Source organism: Anarrhichthys ocellatus, unplaced genomic scaffold (genome assembly GCF_004355925.1).
Source record: "Anarrhichthys ocellatus isolate YVR2014 unplaced genomic scaffold, GSC_Weel_1.0 scaffold25, whole genome shotgun sequence".
Lineage (NCBI taxonomy): Eukaryota > Metazoa > Chordata > Actinopteri > Perciformes > Anarhichadidae > Anarrhichthys > Anarrhichthys ocellatus.
This window is the reverse complement of record NW_022280055.1, coordinates 246,996-267,495: the sequence shown is the minus strand read 5'-3', so window position 1 is coordinate 267,495 and position 20,500 is coordinate 246,996. Positions and strand designations below refer to the sequence as shown.

The window sequence follows — 20,500 nt, the reverse complement described above, 5'->3', positions numbered from 1 at the left end:
CGTTATAGTCTAAAGCCATCCTCGTTCAGTTGTCTCGCTTGCTGTCTTTTTAAAACAAAGGTTACTCAAGCAATCAGGAAACTAGGTGGTAATCGAAGTAATTAGGCATCCAAGTGCAAAAAGGCTCTTAGTGAAACATGTACATTAAGTGGCAATGGAAGCAGTCAAGAGCAGTGAGGTTAAAACGGAGACAATTACTGTCGGCAAAAAGCAGCATACAGCATATGCAAAGTAATTATTTTAAAATGTACAAAATGGGGTGGACAGGGGACAATTAATACACTAGGCCTAAATAACTATTGTGCAATACAGATACAAATACAACAGTTTCTATAATCTCTATCATGGAAAGTAAACATGATATTAAGTAGGGTCAGTGCATTACAGCAGAGATTACGCACTTTATGTATTTTTGTCATACCATTACCGATACCGTTAATATGGTAAACACGGTGAGTCATTTCATCATAATTTAACAAGTGATTTAAGTGATTGAAATGTAGCTAATGTTATGCTGTGTGCAGCTCTGCATTTCATATTCAATCAGCGGTCAGGCAGTAGTAAGTTACACTCACGGAAGCTGTACAATGTGTTCATTAAAAATCAGCTAAAGAGCAGCTGTTCATTAGTTGATTGGATTTTGGAAATTGGTTTGTTGATGAGCACACACTCTGTTTAAAAGGTATATCTGTACTTGAAGCAATGCAGTAAATGTGCTGCAACTGGCTGCAACTCTTTTCTCTGAAAATTTAACTAAATGTTCATCATAACTCAAGCTCTGGCGAACTTAAGCTCATAATTCATTGAACATCAAATTTAGTCGAGGTTTGGATATTACCTGCAATGCAACCAACATGTTTGGGCAAGGTCTTTCAATAAATATCTCACAGATGAACAGCAGAGTTGAGCTGATGACTCCAGTTCTCTCACATTTATTTTTGAATGGTTTGGTAAATGTTTTCTTTGCAGAGAATCAGCTCAATATAAGCTGCATGTTGATCTCTTTGTCCCCGTAGTGTGATCAAAACACACCACAATAAATGCTGCTGCCCCAATGTTACTTTCTTGTACTTCCTTGATTAAGATCATGTGAGATCTGAGGATTACATTCACACTTTAGAGGTTGTGCTGCAGAGGGTGATGCACGATTACAACAATGTGTCCAAGCTAACACAAATTGACACAGCACACCTTTCTGGAGCTTTTAAAGGTTTCTGCTGACATTGTGTCGGATTGGTGCTAATTAGGTTTTTTTAATTGGAAGCGTATAATAATGAGTTAAGAGTTTAACACAGGTTAAATAAACATATGCTTCACAAATATAGTCATTCCTGCAGGTCTACTGTAATGGATTTCTGAATTATATATATTTGCAATGTTGCTTTGAACTGTGTTGCTGATTATGTAAAATGAGCATTATCAGATTATCTTCTAAATCCTAAATTTCACTATGAAAAATGTTACCAAATGCTCAGCTGCAATCTCATCGCAACTTTTGGATGAACTAAATTGACTTGTTGAGGAAGGAAACGATGTGTTAAAACACCGAAGGAAGGAAGAGACGTGGTATCAGATCATTGTGCACTCTGAACAGCAATTCAGAGAAAAACCAAATCCACCCATGTGACCAAGTCTGGTTTCCTCTTGCTTCCGCATATGTGCCAGAACATGCTGTTCTCTCAATTAGGCCTGATAGATTCTGTTATGCAACACATCTAGCAAAGAGAAGTTGAGCCAAAAGAGTTACCCCCCCCCCCCCCCCACCCTCCCATTATCTCATTATTTGACTGGGGAGCGTTTCAGAACCACAACATGAGCTTTCTAGAAGGTCTCATAGAAACAGTGAAATAAGACATTTCTTTTTCCTTTTATTATTTTTCTGCCATTTGACCAAAAACAATTTCTGGTGCAATGGCTTGACTCTGGGAAACCACTTGACAAAGATTACACATCTATATTCATGACATTTTATTTACAAAGCATAGTCTATCACATGAAAAGTGCTTTAATGTAGTGGAAAAAAAAGAGCACGCAAGGTGAAGAGGATTTACAAAAAGCAACAAAAAAACCACAACATAACTCATACCAAAACAACTTCAAACCAAACATAGAAAATCGAAAGTCTTAGCATATTTTATCCACAGTGAACTGTGTTTTCATAGCTTCATTGTGATAGATATCTCTCATAACTACATATCTTTTAAATGGTGTACTCTAAATAGTACTACTGAGAAAGTGCAACTGTAGAGGCGGCACATAGCTGGCATTCATTCAAAGTGAAACAGTGAAAAATTAACAGACTGGATTTCATGTACATATACAAGCATTTCTGTCTCACAGAGCTACTCAGTGGGCACAGCCTCAAAAACACAGCTTCAAAGGGGAAGGAGTAGCTGCTACTATGAAGCCTTGCGATTAAAAGAAAACGTGACTGTGTCTCTGAATGAATGAAAATAAAAGAAGCTTGTCGGGTTTCTAACTGGCGGTTTAAAAACTGGTTCTTAGGCTTTGCCCACGGTATTAAACTCAAAAACATGTTTGTATATTTAAAATCTGATCTGTGAAACAGTTCTAAAGTCAATCAAACATAAGACTCCTTGGCGTAAGAAATATCCTCAAACACAGGCTGGCTACATCTCCGTGACACAACCTCACGATGACCTACAGACTCGGACATAGCTCTCTGGCGGAAAGCCTGCCGCTGCTCGACGACGTTGGCTTTGTCCTGTGCTGCTTGAGCTAAACAGTCTATGTACTGATTGACTGAACAGGTAGGTGGGAAGTCATAATTTACGGAGGATGGACGGGACCTTCTCTCCAGCTTTATGGCATCGTGTACAGTCATTGATCCATACTGCGGAGGAGGACTCATGTTCCTCAACGCCTGCGTGTATGACGGAGGCCTGCAGGGCAGCTTGCTGTCCACCTGCTTAAACACTTCAATGGCCGACAGAGGGCGTGGTTTACGCAGAAACTCAGCTGGTGGATCTGCTTCACTCTGAGAGTCCTCCTGGAGAGTTTCACAAGGGAAGGGGTTTTCCTTCTGAGAGTCTTTCTTCAAGCTGTTTCTGCTGAAGGCCCCTAAGCTCCTGGTCCTTATTAGGACTCTACTGGCAACTCTCATGGACTGTGAATGCCTCTTCTCCTCTGAATTCGGCCTGGCAATGTCCTGCTGAACTTTTCCAGCCACTGAAGGCTGGTTGGATGTGTTTGCTTTCCTGGGGCAGGATGGCGACCCCACAGGGGAACTGGTGAAAACGGAGCCTTCAGATTGATTTGAGGCAGCACTCTCAAGGGAAGAGCACGAGCAGTTACCTTCCATGTAGGGCAGAGGATCCATGTCGGAGTTCCTGCTCAGTTTTGGAAAAGACGACACTTGTCTCGCTCCACCTCGTCCTTTGAGCAAGAAGGAGTCGTCTGAGATCTGCTTTTTCAGAGGCTGCTCCTCAAAGTCTCTCCTCTCCACTGAGCAATCGTCATGGCTCCTGGAGTGACTGCACAGGCTCTCGAGGTCAGCTGAGTGGAGGATGATGGGCTCGGAGCAGCGACGGTTGAACGCTGGCTTTGTGTTGCAGATGGCATCAGCTGGCCAAGAGGAGGCGGTGAAGCTGGGTCTGAGAGAGGAATATGATCTAGTCTCTCCTGCCTCTCCATCTCCATCTGGGTCGGTGCTGTCATACGCAGAGTCGTGATGCTGGGAGGACAGTGAGTCTGCAGAGTGGGGAAACAAAGACATGAATAAGATCTCTAAATTTGACTAAAGTCAAATCTAAGGTTCCCAACCCCAATCATACAGTAATAACAGAGACTTGAGTGATGTGCAAATGTACCTTCATCAGTATCCAGCAGATTTAGGGTATTCTCTCCAAGTATCTCATAATGCTCAATCAGGAACTGAGTTAGCTCTGTGACCTGCAACAAATCAGAAAAAGAAGTACAATTAACAACAATATAAAAATGATATAAAGAATTCAGAAAAGCAAAGCTGTGGTACAGATACAGTCCAGACACAGTGCATTGCTTCAATCGACCAACATAGTGCGTGTATTTATCAGTCCTCAACTCAACAAAGAGCCAACAAAATTCAGTGCAAGTGTAACTTTATGAAACCTTTTTGAGGTTTTCTGCACGGTGAAACCACAAAGCTTCAAAGCACCAGAACTGAGAAAGAATATTCATAACAAATCTCTCTCACCTTCTTCATCTTTTCCTTCTGCTCATCCAGCGGGGTGCAGTCCAGCTGCAGCAGTGTGGGGGCGATGCACACCGCCAGGTTGTAGGCATCCATCTTGTTGCTGTCAGCGTTTTTGAGGATGTGATGCAGGACGCAGACTAGATGCTGCAGGAGGAGTTTGTTGAGTCCTGGGAGGTCATCCACCACGCTGTAGGCGGGTAGCAAAAGGAGGAAGGAAGAAAAAAAAAAAGAGAACAGGAAAGAAGACTTTAGTTTGGCGCTCGTTTTTTTTTTTCAATTCAATGTTTCTTCCTTCTTTTAAACTGCAGACAAATTAAAATGGAGAAGTGGTTTGTGTTCAGCCTACAGATGGAGCACATTGGAAATGTTCTGCTAAATTCAACACTCAAAATATCCATCTGTATACTTTTGACCACATAAGCAGTAGTAATGGGGATTCCAACAGATTTCCTTTCATATATATAAATAAATAAAATGGGCAAATACACGCTGGGGGTCACAGTTGCTGGTAAATGTCTAGGCTCATTAGCAGGTATTGATTGCTTACTTCTTGATTTCCAGAGCCCTCTGCTGGGTGTCTTCAGTGTCCAGAGCTGCCATCCACTTGTCATAGAGTTCAGACACCAGCAGGCTGCCAGGAAGTTCCTTCAGAAAACTCTGCAAGCGAACAAGAGAGGGAGTCGATGATGAGACACAGCGCTTATGAATAGAAATGATCTGGTGCTTGTCTTTAGGATTGGATGTGGGTGAGAACAAAAATAGCACAAAGGCATCAAGGATGGACCTCATATTGTGCATACTAACATACTATTAATGGTATAATATAAAATGGTAACAGTTTGGGAATTTACTTTAAGCAGCCCGACAAGCAGAACGACTGGCTGGACCTCCATGTCCACCTCCAGGCCGCTGTTCAGCTGCTCTCTGATGTCCTTCATGTTCCTGTTATTGCAAGGTTTCCGAAAGACTCCCTCTGTGGACGGTCCTCTCTTCCTCAGCAACACCAGCACCTCCTGGTGAAAGGACGGGGACGGAGAGATGTGAGATTATCATAGTAAAGACAGAAACCAGCTGAGTGTGTTGAGTGCAATTATGGGCTGAGACTAATCGACGTGCAGAGCATGCGCTCGCATGGTTTCCTGTTGTCAAAGAGCTGCCAAAGTTCAGCTAACAAGGTGTTTGTTTATTAGTTATGAGTTGTCTTATATTCAGTCTTGAGTAGTGCTATTCCTTAAAACAATATGCAAATCTGAGAAACAAAAGTTTTACATTAGCTCTTCGTCTTTAAGACAAACTTGACTGGCAAGAGGAAGTGATGAGATCTGACATTTGAGGTAGAGGGTTTACTTACTGTGACTGGTTTGGGAAGTGAACATTCATCTGGGCATATTTTACGGAGGGGCTGTCCAAACAGCTGAGTCGTGGTATCTGCTCGGCGTGCTTTGTTGATGAAACTAGAGCCCTTTCTGAGCCTCTTCACCAGGTTCCACTTGGTTTCTGGTGGAAGCAGAAATGTTTGATTCAACGTTATATATTATACGTACAGATTAAAGCATTTATTTAAGTCTCCTGTTCACAACAATTCAAAAGTAGTGCAACATGGCAACAAAACCAGACGTGCAAGTTTTTAACCCAGAGCGCCAACAGTTTTCTTCACTTGCTCACTCTTATCAGCAGTTACATTTCCCTTTTCTGTCTTTGTGGTTGTCCTCTGTGGTCTCATCGCTACACATGGCACAATTAATGAGCCCCTCCCTCCATCAAAACTGCCACTTTCAAACTCACCAATGGGATGTTTGTCCTCCTGGTTATTCAACTGCTTTGACACTGCGCAGATCTTTGCATTGCCCTGGTAAAAAAAAAAAAAGGGGATGTGGTGATGAGTATACAAGAGGACCAGCATGCAACTAGGACAGAAGGGAGAAGGGTGTTGTGTTTTGTCAATCGCCCAGCACCACACACCCTCGCTATTCATGCTTACTGACACATCGAGTTAGAGTGAAGGAATCACATGACAAGCCAACAATCAATCACATACAACTTTTTAAAATCACTTTTGAATTGTGATTCAGATGTATTTGTTTTGCAGCTACAGTATATGCATTTCAGACACGGATCTCAACATGAGTGGAGAGATATCTTTAATCTCAAGAAGCCATTAAAATGGAGGTTTTACTTACATCAATTGGACAGTCGATGAATTGCTCCATGCTACCTCCTATTAGAGTTTTAGTCTGAAAGAAGAGAGAGACAGAGAGAGAGATTATTTACTAAAAAGCTCTTTTTGAAATATGTTTTGGTTTCTATTGGACATGGCAGAGCGAGCAGTGAGAGACTTACTGTGATGCTGCCACCCAAAACCTTCATGAGGACGTCTGGTGGGGAAGAAGCACAACCAGCTCTCGCTTTTGCGTCTTTAATTTTTCTGTGAAAAGATACCCATAAATTTACATTTTGCATTTCTAATTCTTTTAGTATTCACACTTTTTAGTCTATATTCTAACTTAACCTAACGACACAAAATCTGTCTTACTTTATGTTTTTGCGTATCAATCCTTATAGTGGTTCATTATGCTATCAAGTAGTTCTTTATTTATTTATTTTTAGTATTGGAGACAAAATGTACACTGCTCTTCATTATTTAAAGATGTTATCTTGCTGGAGTCGACAGCACGTTATCTGAAAATATGTGTTGAAGCGTTTTTCTACATTCATTTGAAATCTTTGAACATCGTTATTGATTTCGCTGATAATTTGGTACCTGCAGCAATACTATGTTGTCAACATTGATCAAAATGGCTGTACGTTGTAGCTTGAGTATTATCTAACTGATAATTATGATAATTGAAAGGCTCTTCAATTGAATACATATTGACTATTAAATACATAATCTGTGAATAATGTTTTTTCTTACCTGTGAAGAATATCTAACCAGCGTTCTTTAACCTCAGGCGAGCTGTGGGCAAAATAACAGCATGGTGTGAGTTACTCATCCACAGAGAGAATCAAACAGGCAGATAGATACAGTGGGAGGAATGAGGCAAAGCGTGCACCCACGGCGGCTTTTAACAACTCTGGTGGAAACTGTATCACAGTCATGGGTACAGGAAGCAGCGTCACGGCGGCCCCCAACGAGACACCTTCCACTTCCTCCTAGACTAGGTTTACTGCGGCTCGGTGTCCATGAGTGGAAACGTGATGATGAAACAGATACGTGTGCCCACATGTGCACCTAAAGGGCCTCACCTTTTGAAATGTTATTCAGTGGGGCCTCAGTAAGGCAGCTTGCCGTATCATATGGTTGTGTGCATATTGAGCAAGTGTCTTACAGTCTCTCTTACACGTTCATCTCCTTGTGTGGGAAACTTTCACATACTGAATCATTACGAGAGACAAACATTCAGAAAATAAATGAAACTCAAATCCCACCAGTGGGGTTCATCAACTTCTTGGAATACATAGCGTGTCAAACACAAAGTTTTAATTACTTTTGGAAGAAACGTGGGAGTCGATGAACAACACAAATGACTACCACCTTTCTCTACTGGTGCCATTTAGTGCCTTAATGAGACAGATGACATTAACTGAAGAGAAACGTTTCATTCATTTTAGTAAGTTACCCTGCCTAGACAAAAAGTATGACACAGTGTTTCTCCTGCACTTCGTCTTTATGGTAAAGGCCAGCATTTGTAGATAAAGTCATCTGACGTTAATCCCCTCACATGAAAACTGGTTTGCTGAGCTGCTCCGCACTTCCTATTTTGCAACCTCTTTGTCTTGTGATGCTGCAGGGATGACTTTCTCTTTGTTACTTCCCTGTTTTCATGAAGGCCACAGATCATATGACCAGATCATAATGACCATTTACTACATGTGTGAATGTTCCATGAACAGCCTCAGATTTCATTTCAAATAAGAAGCAGGAATAGTTCAACATTAGGGAACCGAAATTAGCTTCCTTGCCAAGAGTTTCATGATTCGATACCAATCTCTCAGAAGCCAGCCAGTTAGCTTAGCTTAGCACAAAAACAGGGGGAAACAGTTAGCCTGGTTTTAACTGAAGGACACATAATCCAGCACCTCTAAATATCTCAAATTAACATGCTACATCTCATTCGTTTAATCTGCACAAAACGTGAAGCTGGGCCTGCGATAGATTGAAGTAATTTGATTCATATACATTTTTGGTTTTGCAAAATGTGTAAAATGTCCACAAAATTGAGCTATTTCCGACATGCTCAAATCAAAATCAGAATACCAAGCGGGTTGTCACTTACAAGGAATTATTCTTGGCAACTGTCACAATAAACATAGTACGAGAGAAGAGAAATAAGCTGAAGTACTGGAGGTTACTGCTGGTTGAATTGGTCTTGTAAACTGTGATGTGAATAACTACTGACTGCGGGTGGCTAGCTGGCTCTGGCTATCTCATAGTGAAAACAACACTTCACTTCTACACTCTTCTGTGTTTGTGGAACAGATTTTATCTCTGGTTATGTGATGTGAAGCCACAGGTGGTGCATGTCTGCATTGCACATGAAAAAATATGACATTTTAATCATGTTTTAGTCAAAAAAAAGATTAAAACCATTATCGTCTCCAAAAATGACAAAACAAAAGTTGCCCTTTCCTCCCGGCACTACTAATACGTGCACATCCCTAAATCCCACTATACCTTTAAAGAGATATCTCCTCCTAATTCACTTTTAGAGTGAAGGATTAAATTCGATTGGAGTGTAAGAGGAAGAATAGCAATAAACTGAAGATCATCACAGCCAAACATTAGCATTGTCATGCTTGTGCATGTGTATTCAGGCATGCATGCACATGTGATTCAAATCACTCAACACAAGGCTGTTTGTATGTGAGTCATCTGCTGCATGTGCGCTCACCAAAAACACACCAAACAAACAGTGAGATCCCAGGCCAAGACGAGTGTCACCCTGAGGTCAATGTCCCCTGTTGTTCCCTCCTCTTCCTCCGCTTCATCTTCAAACCCGTAGAGCCAAACGTCCTCGAGGCTCACTCTGTGCTTCAGGCGGTAGCTGCTAGTCGACCTGTCCGAACAAAAGCAGAAACAAAGGCGATAGCCATTTAAATAGTCCTTTCTGTTTCCATTTCGCACAAATGTTTCTCAAGGTTGAAATGCAGGTTTCAGTTCCAAATTTCTGTCCCAGTGACAGATTTTGTTTTCCTTCTACAGTCATTTTTTGGAATGCAGTGATACAACGAGATTGTCTTGAGGCTGTCTTTAGAAGATTTGGGGACCATTCTTGGCCTCAACTGAAAGGCTGATCAACTACCTTATTATTACTATTGTTTATAATACTCAGTACAACGATTGATTTAATTAATTATTGATTATTTTCCTTCTTTCTGTCTGTTTTCTTTTGTTGAGTTGTGACTACACGTTTCGTCTCTATTTCAAATATAGTCATTTTAGGTTCTGCTGACACTTAAATGGAAGACTGAATTTTGCACATGAAAACATCACAAGGAATAGTCTTTGATGCAAATATTGATTGTCAAGGATTAAGAGATATAAAATGCTCTTCTGATGCATTTGGCGGACATTTTGTCAGTGCAGTAAAATCATTACAAGGAATGCTTGTTCCTATTTCTGAATAAAAAAGCTTTAAGCTCTTGAACAGGTGTGAAGCTAAAACTGAACAGCATGTTTGACATGCCTTATAAACTACAGAAATATCAAGTAGGACAAACTGAACCCTCAATTCCAAGTGACTGAACTCCTTCATCAATATCGCTGCACTCTCTGTGTCCTGATAGGTGGACGTTGTGAGAGGCGATGGTAGAGTCTAAATGAAAAGCTTAAAAACAGCTTCCACAAAATGTGCCTAACAAATTATTAGCGGGGAATCATTCCCGCTCAGATGTTCACGGCATCTCTGGGGCCGTGACCCATGCTAACCTCTGCGTGTTTTGCAGCAGAGGCGTGCTGACTGGATCCTGCAGCGCTGATAGATTGAAAGGAAAAGCAGAAGAGTCAGAAAGGTATGAAGACAAAGGGTGTGCACTTGAGGACTCAGGAGGTGTTATGGTGTAGCAATAAAGAGAGAGAAGTGATGTGCAACTAATCAGAGGTAATATAGAAAGGTTGATGCTATTATAGATGGTCCACAATCACGCTTGCCCGATTCTGGGAACATTTCCTCTTCCAATTTCCTGGACAATATGCTATTTTTAACCCGAACCATTCGTCCCTCCAGACTGTTCATTCTAGCATCAATAGAAAGGCTGTGAGAAATAAACATGGACAGATTCAAACACTGGGGGGTCGTGGGGGAAATATGAATTGAGGGTCCCCACTGACCCACTGTGCATTGTTTAAGTAAAGAGTCACCTGCAAGAGCATAATTCACAGAGCACACAGCAGATTAAAGATAGATCTGTTATATTTTATTTAATATAAATGACATGGCACACAGTTTTCCAAATGATTTGCTGTGTGATTACCACCAGCATAATATCAAAGCCTAATAAACAAAGGTACAAGGGAGAGACAGGCTACCCTGTTTATACTTGCTTTATGCTAAGCTGAGCTGAGATAACTAGCTGCTTGCGGTTGTTTCATATTTATTGGACAGACATGAGAATGGTATCAATCTTGGCATTTAACTCTCAGCAATGAGAGTTGGTTGATTTTGTGATTTCATGATGCTTATTCCCAAACCAATTTTTACTTGAAATCATAAACTGACACACAGAGAACCAAGTTGGGGTTTTTTTTGGCCTCTGGAGGTCTGGTTGATAATCCAGCCGTGGGAAATAAGGATATAAAATGAGGTAAATAATCAAGGTAATTTTTTCAGACTGTATAAAGCTCCCTCTAGAGCCAGTGAAGCCATTATGTTTTCAAAGGTATACTCCACATGACTGGTAAACTGAATTTGATGTGTAAAATCAGTGAAGTACCTTTTAAGAAAATGAACACTGATGGTACCATATACACTCTCTCTCTAAGTAATGAATGCTCAATATATATATATATATCTATATATATATATATATATATATATATATATATATATATGTATATATTTATATATATATATATATAGACTCAAAAGACTGTTTACGATATCTTACTGTAGTCCCAGTTTATACTGGAACAGTGGGCAGGTTGTGGTACACAGATGAGTGTGATTATCCTCCCACTCAAGAGCTGTAAAACTTCCACCGGCTTTGACAAACAGCTCTAATTTGACTAAGATGAGCAACAACTTAAAGCTTGTTCACTTTTATTTTTTCAGTTTAATCGACTAGAAATCTGCCAGATCAGATCATGTTGATTTCATCCAACGGGAACAAAGTAAAGGGAGGTTTTCATTGTAATTATTGTAATAATAATAACACAGAAGTGATTAAAGTATATATTTCTCAAGGTATGTTTCTGGATTCACCTCACTTCCAGATTGATATTAGATGTAATATATGTAATATTGTCAGAACTTCAGCTGAATATATGCTGAATATATATGTTATTAGTTTTTGAGAAAAACACATTTATTCCCCCTCATGTGACTCCACTAAGAGGGAACCACCATGCTTTCTTCTTCTATTTATATCAGGTCAGAGTGACTAAACTCAAACAGTTTTGTTTGCTGGGAGATTCCCTAACAGTCCGAGTATGAAGACCAAAAATACACGTTTTGTTTTTACTTCCTCTTTCACTATCCCATTCCAACTGTCACAAAAATGTGTCAACTTTTTGTTCTGTGGAAACTTATTTGATTTTCTTCAAAGCCTTTCTGGGATGTATATCAATATCTACACCTCTTACTTGAGTTTAGCGAAGACAATGACATCGCTGAAGAGGAACAGGTGTCTCTCCTTGGTCTTCGAGCCGTCCGTGACCTGAACACACTCATCCAGCAGCAGCTCTTCGTTCTCACTCGTGAGGCCGAGGACGAACGGACTCTGCTCCACTGAGACCCAACAGGAAGCCTCCTCTCTGAGGGAAAAGGACATACAAGAGGTGGAAGGGACAACCCGCAGCCAGACAAGTCTAAATTTGGTAATTTTGTTTCTGGATTACATGGTTTTAAATTGTTTGCAACATTTTCCAACCTCTTATGGCCATACAACTCAGATGCCATTGGAACATCTGAAACATTTATTGTCACCAATGTTAAACTGTGTTTTTTTTTTTGTATCATTCCAAAAATACATTTTGGTCTTACAGTAAATGGTTTAATGGAAAGCAATAAAACAAAACATCCTAAAATTCTGTATTTGATGGGAAACCACCAACTGTACAAGAATCAGTGCTTGGTTGACAGGCGTGGGAAGTCAAAGACGCAAACTTTTTCAGTTCAACATTTGGGGGAAAAATGTTTATTTGCTTTATTGCCAAGAGTTCGATTAGAATATTGATACAACTCAGGTATGTGTCTATGTTAGTGTAAATATGAAGCTGAAGCCAAGAGACCGTTAGCTTAGTGAGCATAAAGACTGAAAAAAGAAAAAAAAAACAGCTCCTGTTGCTGCAACTTGTAATGTTTACCAGCCCCAACAGCATGTGTGTGTGTGTGTGTGTGTGTGTGTGTGTGTGTGTGTGTGTGCGTGTGCGTGCAGCTGGTATTGTTTTCACCTTGTGCATCATGGCAAAATGTGGTCCTGAAGACACCTAGCAGAAACTACCACAGCACCTGTTTTGAGAAGGCTACTTTGCCAGGTGTGTATGTCCGTCTGTCTGTGGACAGATTTTGTCACATCCGTGCAACATGCAGTCACAAAACTTTACTTTACCACCAAACAATCGATAATAAACCACCAAACAATCAGCAAAGTTGATGTGCAACAACTCCAAAGGTTAGGTTGTTCTTCGGGGACTAAAGAGTGACCTGAAGAACAAAAGATATATCGCTAATTCTAATCAATAGCCTCCAACACTCTGATCCTTTCCTAAATACCACAGAGAGTGTGGAATTAGGTTTTGATTTGATGAAAAATGTCAGATCTGTGTGTGAAGGCATTGTCCACCATAACAGATCAATATCATGTCAATAACCTGATATTATTTCATTATAGACTTCTTAGAATAACACACTAGTGTTAACTATCTGATTTGCTTGGAGCGGAGACGAGGAGGGACTTTTTTATTTAATATGTCTACAACTTTGCACACAACTGGACAACAGCAAAACAGATTTAATCTTTAAACAGAAAACAAGCAGTGACTTTGGCTGCGGTTCTTGATTCTTCTGGGGATTACCTCTCATCTCACATGATGTTTACAGCCTGACTCAATTATTTGATATCTCACCATAAAATAATCTGTAGTTTAAAAAAAAATCTATTTGGTTAGGTCACTGCGGCAGTCATGTAGAAAATGTGCACCAAATCAACACATGATTAAGTCAAGGTGTACAAACACAAGAAGTAAGAGTTTGTTCTACATGATTATGAAACCAATGTTGGTCATTACTCTTCCCACTGACTCTGGGTTCAGGGCAGAAATTCAAATTGTTGCAGCAGAGGTACTTTCCCTGTTACCCTTCTGGCCCACTGAAGATGACACATAAAAATCCCGGCAAATAAAACAACTACTCCAACTGGTGGTTCTCAACATGTGTAAATGCAAACAGAAAACAACAAAATAGTAGTTATATAATCACTATTTAACATGAACCACTGCTACATAACGCAACTGCTATTATCCATTTAAGTAATAGTTCAACATTTTGGGAGAAATACTTTAATCGACCTACGACTCTCATATCTGCCCGTAAAATATGAAGACAGCAGGAGATGTTACTGTTAGCTTAGCGTACCGGCTATAGCCTTGTTCATTCCAAGGTAGCAAAAAATGAACAACAACCAAAGTTAAAACAACAAGAGCTTCAACTTTTTCTTTTTTTCTTACAGACAGAGCAAAGCTAGTTGCTAAGCTAAGGTTAGCCTTCTCCTGGCTGTATGCTCATATGTATAGATGTACAGAGGTATCTATCTTCTCCTCTAACTCTCTGCAAGAAAACAAACTCACTGTCAAATTATTCCTTGAATACAACCAAAAGTCATATTCTAATTGTCTAAAATGTATATAATAAAAGTAGATTGTAAACAATCACTTGTTTGATTTTCTCTGCACTGCATCCTTGATATGAATAATCTCATAATATAGTAGGGGAAGGCCCGGGGAAACATGTTTAACATTTTCCTTCATAGCTCACAAACTACTTGAAAAACACTTGTCATTATTTGATATAAGTAATGTTTATATAATTAATAACAGTTTCACTTATAGTCTTATTAAGACTATTAAATTAAATGTAAAACAAGAAGTCAATTGGCCCCTTGGTGGGCAAAAGTAAAAGGTAGCGATTAAATTGATTGCACTGCAACTACTTATTTGTGGTGTCTGATGTATTTTATGTTTGTAGTATCTGTGTTTGGTTAAATGTTGTGTTTTGTGTATATGTGAAACAGTGTATACTTTGGGATGCAAGACACATTTCAGAAAATATTCTGAAAATAAAATGAAACAAATCAAATATTTAACTAAATACATAGCTAATTATCTTTAACGTGTATTTTTTTTATGGTGATGAGGTACTATCTACGTCAGCGGCTGTCCCACTAGAGTGAAACTACCACCCACGAAGTCCCCCGCCTTCAGGAAATGCACAACGTGTGTGTGTGTGTGTTGAGAGTGGGACGTGAAGGTCTGACATTTCTCTTATTTGCTTTTGATTGACTCGCCCACTGGATGCTCCGGGGGTCTTTGCCTGACCGCTGTGACAACAACTCTAAAAGGTTAAAGAATTAAATATCAGACATAGAAGAGGAGGTGATGAAGAGCTAACACAGTAAACGGTAAACGGGCGGCATTTACATAGTGCCTTTATACCAGACAGAATCTGACTTGACTGGGCGCAAAAAAAAATAACGTTACAAAGATCAAACTAAAAGAAAGTTTGGCTGTTGACAAGAGCCTTCAAGCAAGTACTGCTGTCTCAGTGACGCAGGGTCTTCTTGATCAGAAAACTAAAGCAGTGCTCAGTCCTTGAGAATTTGAAATCGGCTTGGAGGTCCGAGTCCCCTCCACCCTCCCTACTACCTGACAATAAAATAACAAGGACTGTACATCAAATGTTTTATTATTTGGACTTCTCTGCTGTTATAACGTTGCAGATGGAGATCTAAATGGAGTTTCAAACCTTTCTCAACAATGCTAGGAACTCAATTCTGATAGGGAAATGCTGAATCTTTTACCTTATTATTTGTTTCCCTACAATTACTCAAATTGTAATATAATGTGTGTTAACGATGGAGATCAGCTATTCAAATACAATTCCCGGGTTGTAAAAGCCCCAGATTCCAACAGGACATGACCCCAGAACTGAATTAAAGTTTCAGATTTAATTTAAGAGTTTTTAACAGTAATACAGAAACATTGTCTTAGAGGCAGCTTCTCCTTTGCACCACAGAAAATCTCACTGGTCAAAATAAACCTCAGTGGGTGAAATTGATTCTTGTTTACCTAAATAAAGTTGGTCGGTGTTCAAGAGAAATTGTATGAAGAAGCAGCTCCTGTAAAATTAAGAAGCTGAGCATTCTCTCTATAACAACGAGACAGGTGACCCTGCAAATTCAAAACAAACAATACAAGGCACGGCACCCACTGGTTGTTTCAGTGGACATCTCAGCATTTGGCATAAGTTTTGCCCTCAGTTACTCTGTGTTCTAAAAATGTGTGCAGATAAAACTAAAACACCATCCTTGTTTACTCCCCAGAAGTTTGTATTTCACTTTCTACCTCACAGTAGCAACCTCACAATATGATGCAACCAGAACTACAGCACAGGTCGGGGCTTCCCATCAGGTACCAAACATATCAACACTGAACACATACGGTCACAAGATGATTCAATAAAATGCTTTAAAAATATCTATATTTCAGTTTCACCTCATTGCTATTTGTACAGCTTTTCTTTTCTTTTATCTAATTCTAATACCTTCATGTCTTCAAGCTACTAAAAGTCACAAATGATGCAATATAAGAGCCAACTGCAGCCCATCTGAGGACTGAACATGATAACCTTTTGATTAGGTTTTCTTGAGATAATGATTTGAAATAGTAGGCAGATTCATTTCAGCCAGTCTGGTCCTCAGAGTTGTTAAAGTGATTGTTAAAGGAGTTTGTGCAGGTGGCAGTCTCAAAACCCCGCTCTGTAAATCCCCCAGAGGGACATCTGTGCTTGTGGCCTGAACAGAGTGATATCAAGGGGACGTCATGACTGTTTCTGTTCCACACGTGGTGGGCACATGAATGGGAGGGGAAAATAAGTTTCTTTATATGGTATGTCAGGTGCTCCTTTGTGACGCGAGGTGATTTGAGATTGTATTCCTATGCGCTGCCATCTGCAGGCCGGAGGCTGCAGTGAAGGAAACAGTCAGATTGCTGTACTGTTCACACTGCACAACTTTTTTTTTACCAAACATTGTCTGTGAGCGGAAAATCAGGGTATGTAAAGGGCAAAACACAAAACTTTGCAACTGATATTTGAATTGATTTGTGTGTGCAAACTCACTTTAAATAATTTAATGAAATATTCCCAGATGCTCAATTTGTCAGTGTCAAATAAAGGACATTGCCTGAATATCTAAAACAGTCTACACAGTGATTTCTGAAGGTTGAGGTTTGTGAACCTTAAAAGCAAATGAACCGCCCCCTTACAAAGGGAACATATCTTTATGAGCTCTTGGGGGTAAAGCGTGATATCTTTCCTTCTTAGATTAATATTTTGAGTAGGCCTGCAGAAAGAAAACTACCCAGTGTTACACAAGTTAATAGCAAAGACAAGTAAACATGTTGAGATCACTCACATCTATTAAGGTTTGGAGCCACTGGTCTGAAGTTAAAAAAGGTTTTCTTAATTTAGATCCGGACATATCGGATCAAAGAATACATAAAAAAAAGCATCCAACGCAGATTTCAACACACACCAGAAAATTCTGTGATTTTTAACAAATTAAGGAAGAAAATTCCTCAGAAATATGTCATAACAGACAGCACCTGCTGTGAACAGCTGCTTTTTTAAATTTCAGATGACACATTTACTATCTGCATCAATATACCTGCTTTAAAGCTGTGCAGGCTAGAAGTAAACATTCATTGCGAGTGGGGAAACAACTGCAGACCAATTGTTGTTTTTGCTACATCACTGGCATTACATCTTCATTATTCTTGTCCTTATGGTTCAGGTTTCATCTTTTAACTTTCAGATGTTTTTAAAGCTCAAAAATTTGGATTCATTAGTTAGAATCTCAGTTTTTCCTCCATCTCTCATCTGTTTGATACCTTACTTTCTTCTCTTCATCCCTCATGTTTTTTTGTTCTTTTAGCTGCTGGAACTGAAGATTGTGATTGTGCTTGCTACTCTTTGTTAGGAGTGTATGAATAGGAGAGCGGGCATTACAGAAAACTATCATCTATGTTTAGAAAATGTTCAATGGATAAAAAAAGGTTAAAAACAATGATGCACACACCTGATAGGAGACCATGGCATCCCTAACGCCTTCCCAAAGACCAGTGACGGGGCCGAGCGTCGTCTCTGAGCCAAGTGTCTGAGGTGCTGTAAAAAAAAACAGAGGAATTGTAATAGTGATACAATATTTATATATATGTATCTATCTATTAATATGGCCTTTCTTATATCTATTTTATTAATGTGATGTTCAAACACTAGCTACAACCTGTCTCATAGCATAATTTTTGTCTCTGCAGTGTAGGTGAATCTTTTGTCTCCATATTGTCCCACTGTCATGGACATTTGGATGATAACATCACTAGGGCTGTAACAAACCTTTTTTTTTTTAATCAATCAATCTGACAACTGTTTTCTTGATTAATCCTTTTGTATATAAAATGTCAAATTACTAACCTACTGTATGTTGCACCTACATTTTGTTTAGAAATAAGATTTGGTGGTTAGTTTTGGAGAAATGTGGTGCAGCAATCAATGTTTTTAATTTTAAAAATAGGATGGTTTGAGGTGCAGGAAGGAAAAGCTCAGAGCTGCTCTTAAACAGAGATGGGAAACTTAACCAGACACACAATTACCAAAACAACCAGTTAGTCTTAATCCATGGTGTGTTTTCTCTTGTAAAACTGACAAATTCTGTTTTGACAACATGACAAAGTCTAAATCTCCTTGCCAGACCTTCGTGTCGCTTTCCCGTATACATTTTCTTGTCGTCTTTTCCGTCTCATTGTGGAGCATCCAGCAGTGATGGGCTCATTACTGCCCCCTGGGACCAAAGTGCAGAAACCCCACTGGTTGAAACTGAACACGCATGTGCATTACAGACATAAACAAATTATGAATTCTTAGAAGTCAGAAAGCTGCACAGAAGAAGAGATGCATGCTTCAGCAAACTTCATTTACCAAAACAGATTGCTTCAGAAATTGTTTCCGTTGGATTTCCTGAATGTGTGTCTGCATCAACAACAAGGCTTTCATACTGCAAAAAAAGTCAATCATTCGATACGTACAAAGACACATGTTTAAAGCTGAAATTGCCTCACTGAAGGGTAACTTTAAGAACCTCCCTAAAGAAAGTCGACTTTTCCAACTTGACCCAGTAATGGATGATGAAACCCTCAGAGTTGGTGGTCGGTTGAGTAAAGCAGCACTGCCAGCAGAATCCAAATATCCAGTCATTTTGTCCAAAGAAGAAATCACATGCTGTTTGGTTAATTTGGGTGAAAGAACACAAGCAGATTTTACATCTTTTTGAGGCTGCTCTTGTGCTCTAATTGCTGGACAAACTGAGAAATTGGATTAATCAGAACTGAAGAGAAAGAGAAAAAGAGAAAAACAAAACAAACAAAAGCAGGAGGACTTGACAAAGCATCTCTTTCTGGCCTCTCTCTCTGCAGCCCGTTCCATGTTGGCACACAAAGACTGACTCATGATGGACCGTGACCAGAACACGAACGACCAGGGTGACATTCAACATACTTACATAACTATATTTCACTAAGTTATGCGCACTTTGACAGTGTGCAACTTATAGTGGAATAGTGGAATGTGGACACATCACAGAGCTATGCAGTATTTTGTTTGCAAGTGCCTAAGATAACTACAGTCACTTGCTAACAAAGCTAATATTTGCTCCCCAACAGCTAACTTTTCCCATCCCATCATCATTTTAATTATCCTGGACATAAGGTGCTAAAATAATCCTTTGACATGCGGAAATCTTATGTGTTTAGCTAGCAACAAGCATTTTCTTTATATTAAAACAAGATTAAAACAAGATTTTTTTAGGTTTGGACCCACCAATAACCCTCGCAAGACCTCACTACCATCTACCAATCCACCTCAGGTTACAGCCTTCAAAACCTCTCTCTCATACACACAGAAGCTGATGAACAACATGTTGATGTAATTGTCAGATTAATGAGTCTGCAAAAACTTAAATAAGCAGTGTTTCGCACTGAGTCACACGCAGTGTTCATCACCAACAGGATCTTTTTCACCTTTGCCTTTGGATGGGCAGATCAATACTCACAGGACGTAGAGACGCCGCAGCATCATCACAGCTTCCTCTCCTCATCGCTGCAACTCCATCATCTGGAGAGTCCATTCTGGTGTTTCCGAGCAAGTCCTCAACCGCCTGCTGTCCTGTACTGTTAGTTTGTGTGTCTGCAAGTAGAGGAGAAGCAGTTTGAGGGCTCTGCTGTGAACGAAACAGGGAGCGGCTGCAGAGTGACGCCTGTTGTGCTGCCGAACAGCTTCTTCTAACTGGTGCTAATGAGGGTTTTAAACAAAGGAGGCTTGGCTGGCACACAAAACAGCAGAGGGGGTTGTTGTGCCTGACTTGGACCCACAGTGCCACTCTGATCTAAGCCAGCCCCCCCTTCCCCCTCCGAAAAAGACCGTATACATCTCTCCCTTCATCTCTCCATCCCAGCCTGTCCTGTTCCGCTCCAGTGAGGCAGTTTCCTCCAATAATGAGATCGCCGTGCCTCCCATCAGGGCCTGCCACCTCGTCCCCATTTCAAGGCTCACAAGGGTGAGATGCCGTGACTGCCAGTGCCACCGAAAAACCGGGTCCCATCCCTCCCCTGTACATACATGAATAGCTGCACGCGCACAGATGTACCTTTAGAGTTGAGTTTTTAAGGCTACTTTCATGTTACACCAAGGCCAAACATAGTGTTACCCGCACATACAATTCAAGGGCATGACAGACAGCAACAAGCAGGAGAAAGTTCAACAGTAAAATGAGCATATAGGATATTTTAAAATATATTGGGATTTTAAGTTTACGGTG

General features: G+C 40.0%; 1 protein-coding gene across 5 annotated transcripts; it reads right to left on the bottom strand.

The window, feature by feature from the left end:
• Nucleotides 1–2,100: 2,100 nt before the first annotated feature.
• On the bottom strand, nucleotides 2,101–19,971 carry tagapb (T cell activation RhoGTPase activating protein b). 5 transcript variants are annotated; one of them, XM_031861615.1, is made up of 15 exons: nucleotides 18,607–19,971; nucleotides 18,382–18,469; nucleotides 17,708–17,793; nucleotides 11,997–12,167; nucleotides 9,088–9,252; nucleotides 7,110–7,151; nucleotides 6,536–6,620; nucleotides 6,376–6,429; nucleotides 5,981–6,044; nucleotides 5,547–5,692; nucleotides 5,047–5,208; nucleotides 4,743–4,852; nucleotides 4,196–4,382; nucleotides 3,831–3,912; nucleotides 2,101–3,711 (listed from the first exon to the last, which is right to left on the bottom strand). In XM_031861615.1, exons 2-15 carry the CDS (start codon nucleotides 18,439–18,441, stop codon nucleotides 2,582–2,584), a joined length of 2,544 nt encoding a protein of 847 aa, XP_031717475.1. In that variant the 5' UTR covers nucleotides 18,442–18,469; nucleotides 18,607–19,971; the 3' UTR covers nucleotides 2,101–2,581. The 5 variants fall into 5 exon arrangements, with proteins under 5 accessions (XP_031717475.1, XP_031717476.1, XP_031717477.1 ...); XM_031861616.1 differs by having other exon boundaries at nucleotides 18,382–18,853; nucleotides 19,736–19,817; XM_031861617.1 differs by having other exon boundaries at nucleotides 19,736–19,816.
• Between the last annotated feature and the right edge of the window lie 529 nt (nucleotides 19,972–20,500).

Bases quoted from the DNA above. Each gene is read 5' to 3' on its own strand.
- tagapb (XM_031861613.1), bottom strand. From the start codon at position 19,810: ATGGACTCTCCAGATGATGGAGTTGCAGCGATGAGGAGAGGAAGCTGT. The intron at 12,168-17,707 runs GTGTGTGCATCA...CTTTTCCCTCAG, and splicing joins ATGCCATGGTCTCCTATCAG to AGAGGAGGCTTCCTGTTGGG. The intron at 4,853-5,046 runs GTAAATTCCCAA...GTTCGCTTGCAG, and splicing joins TGCTTGTCGGGCTGCTTAAA to AGTTTTCTGAAGGAACTTCC.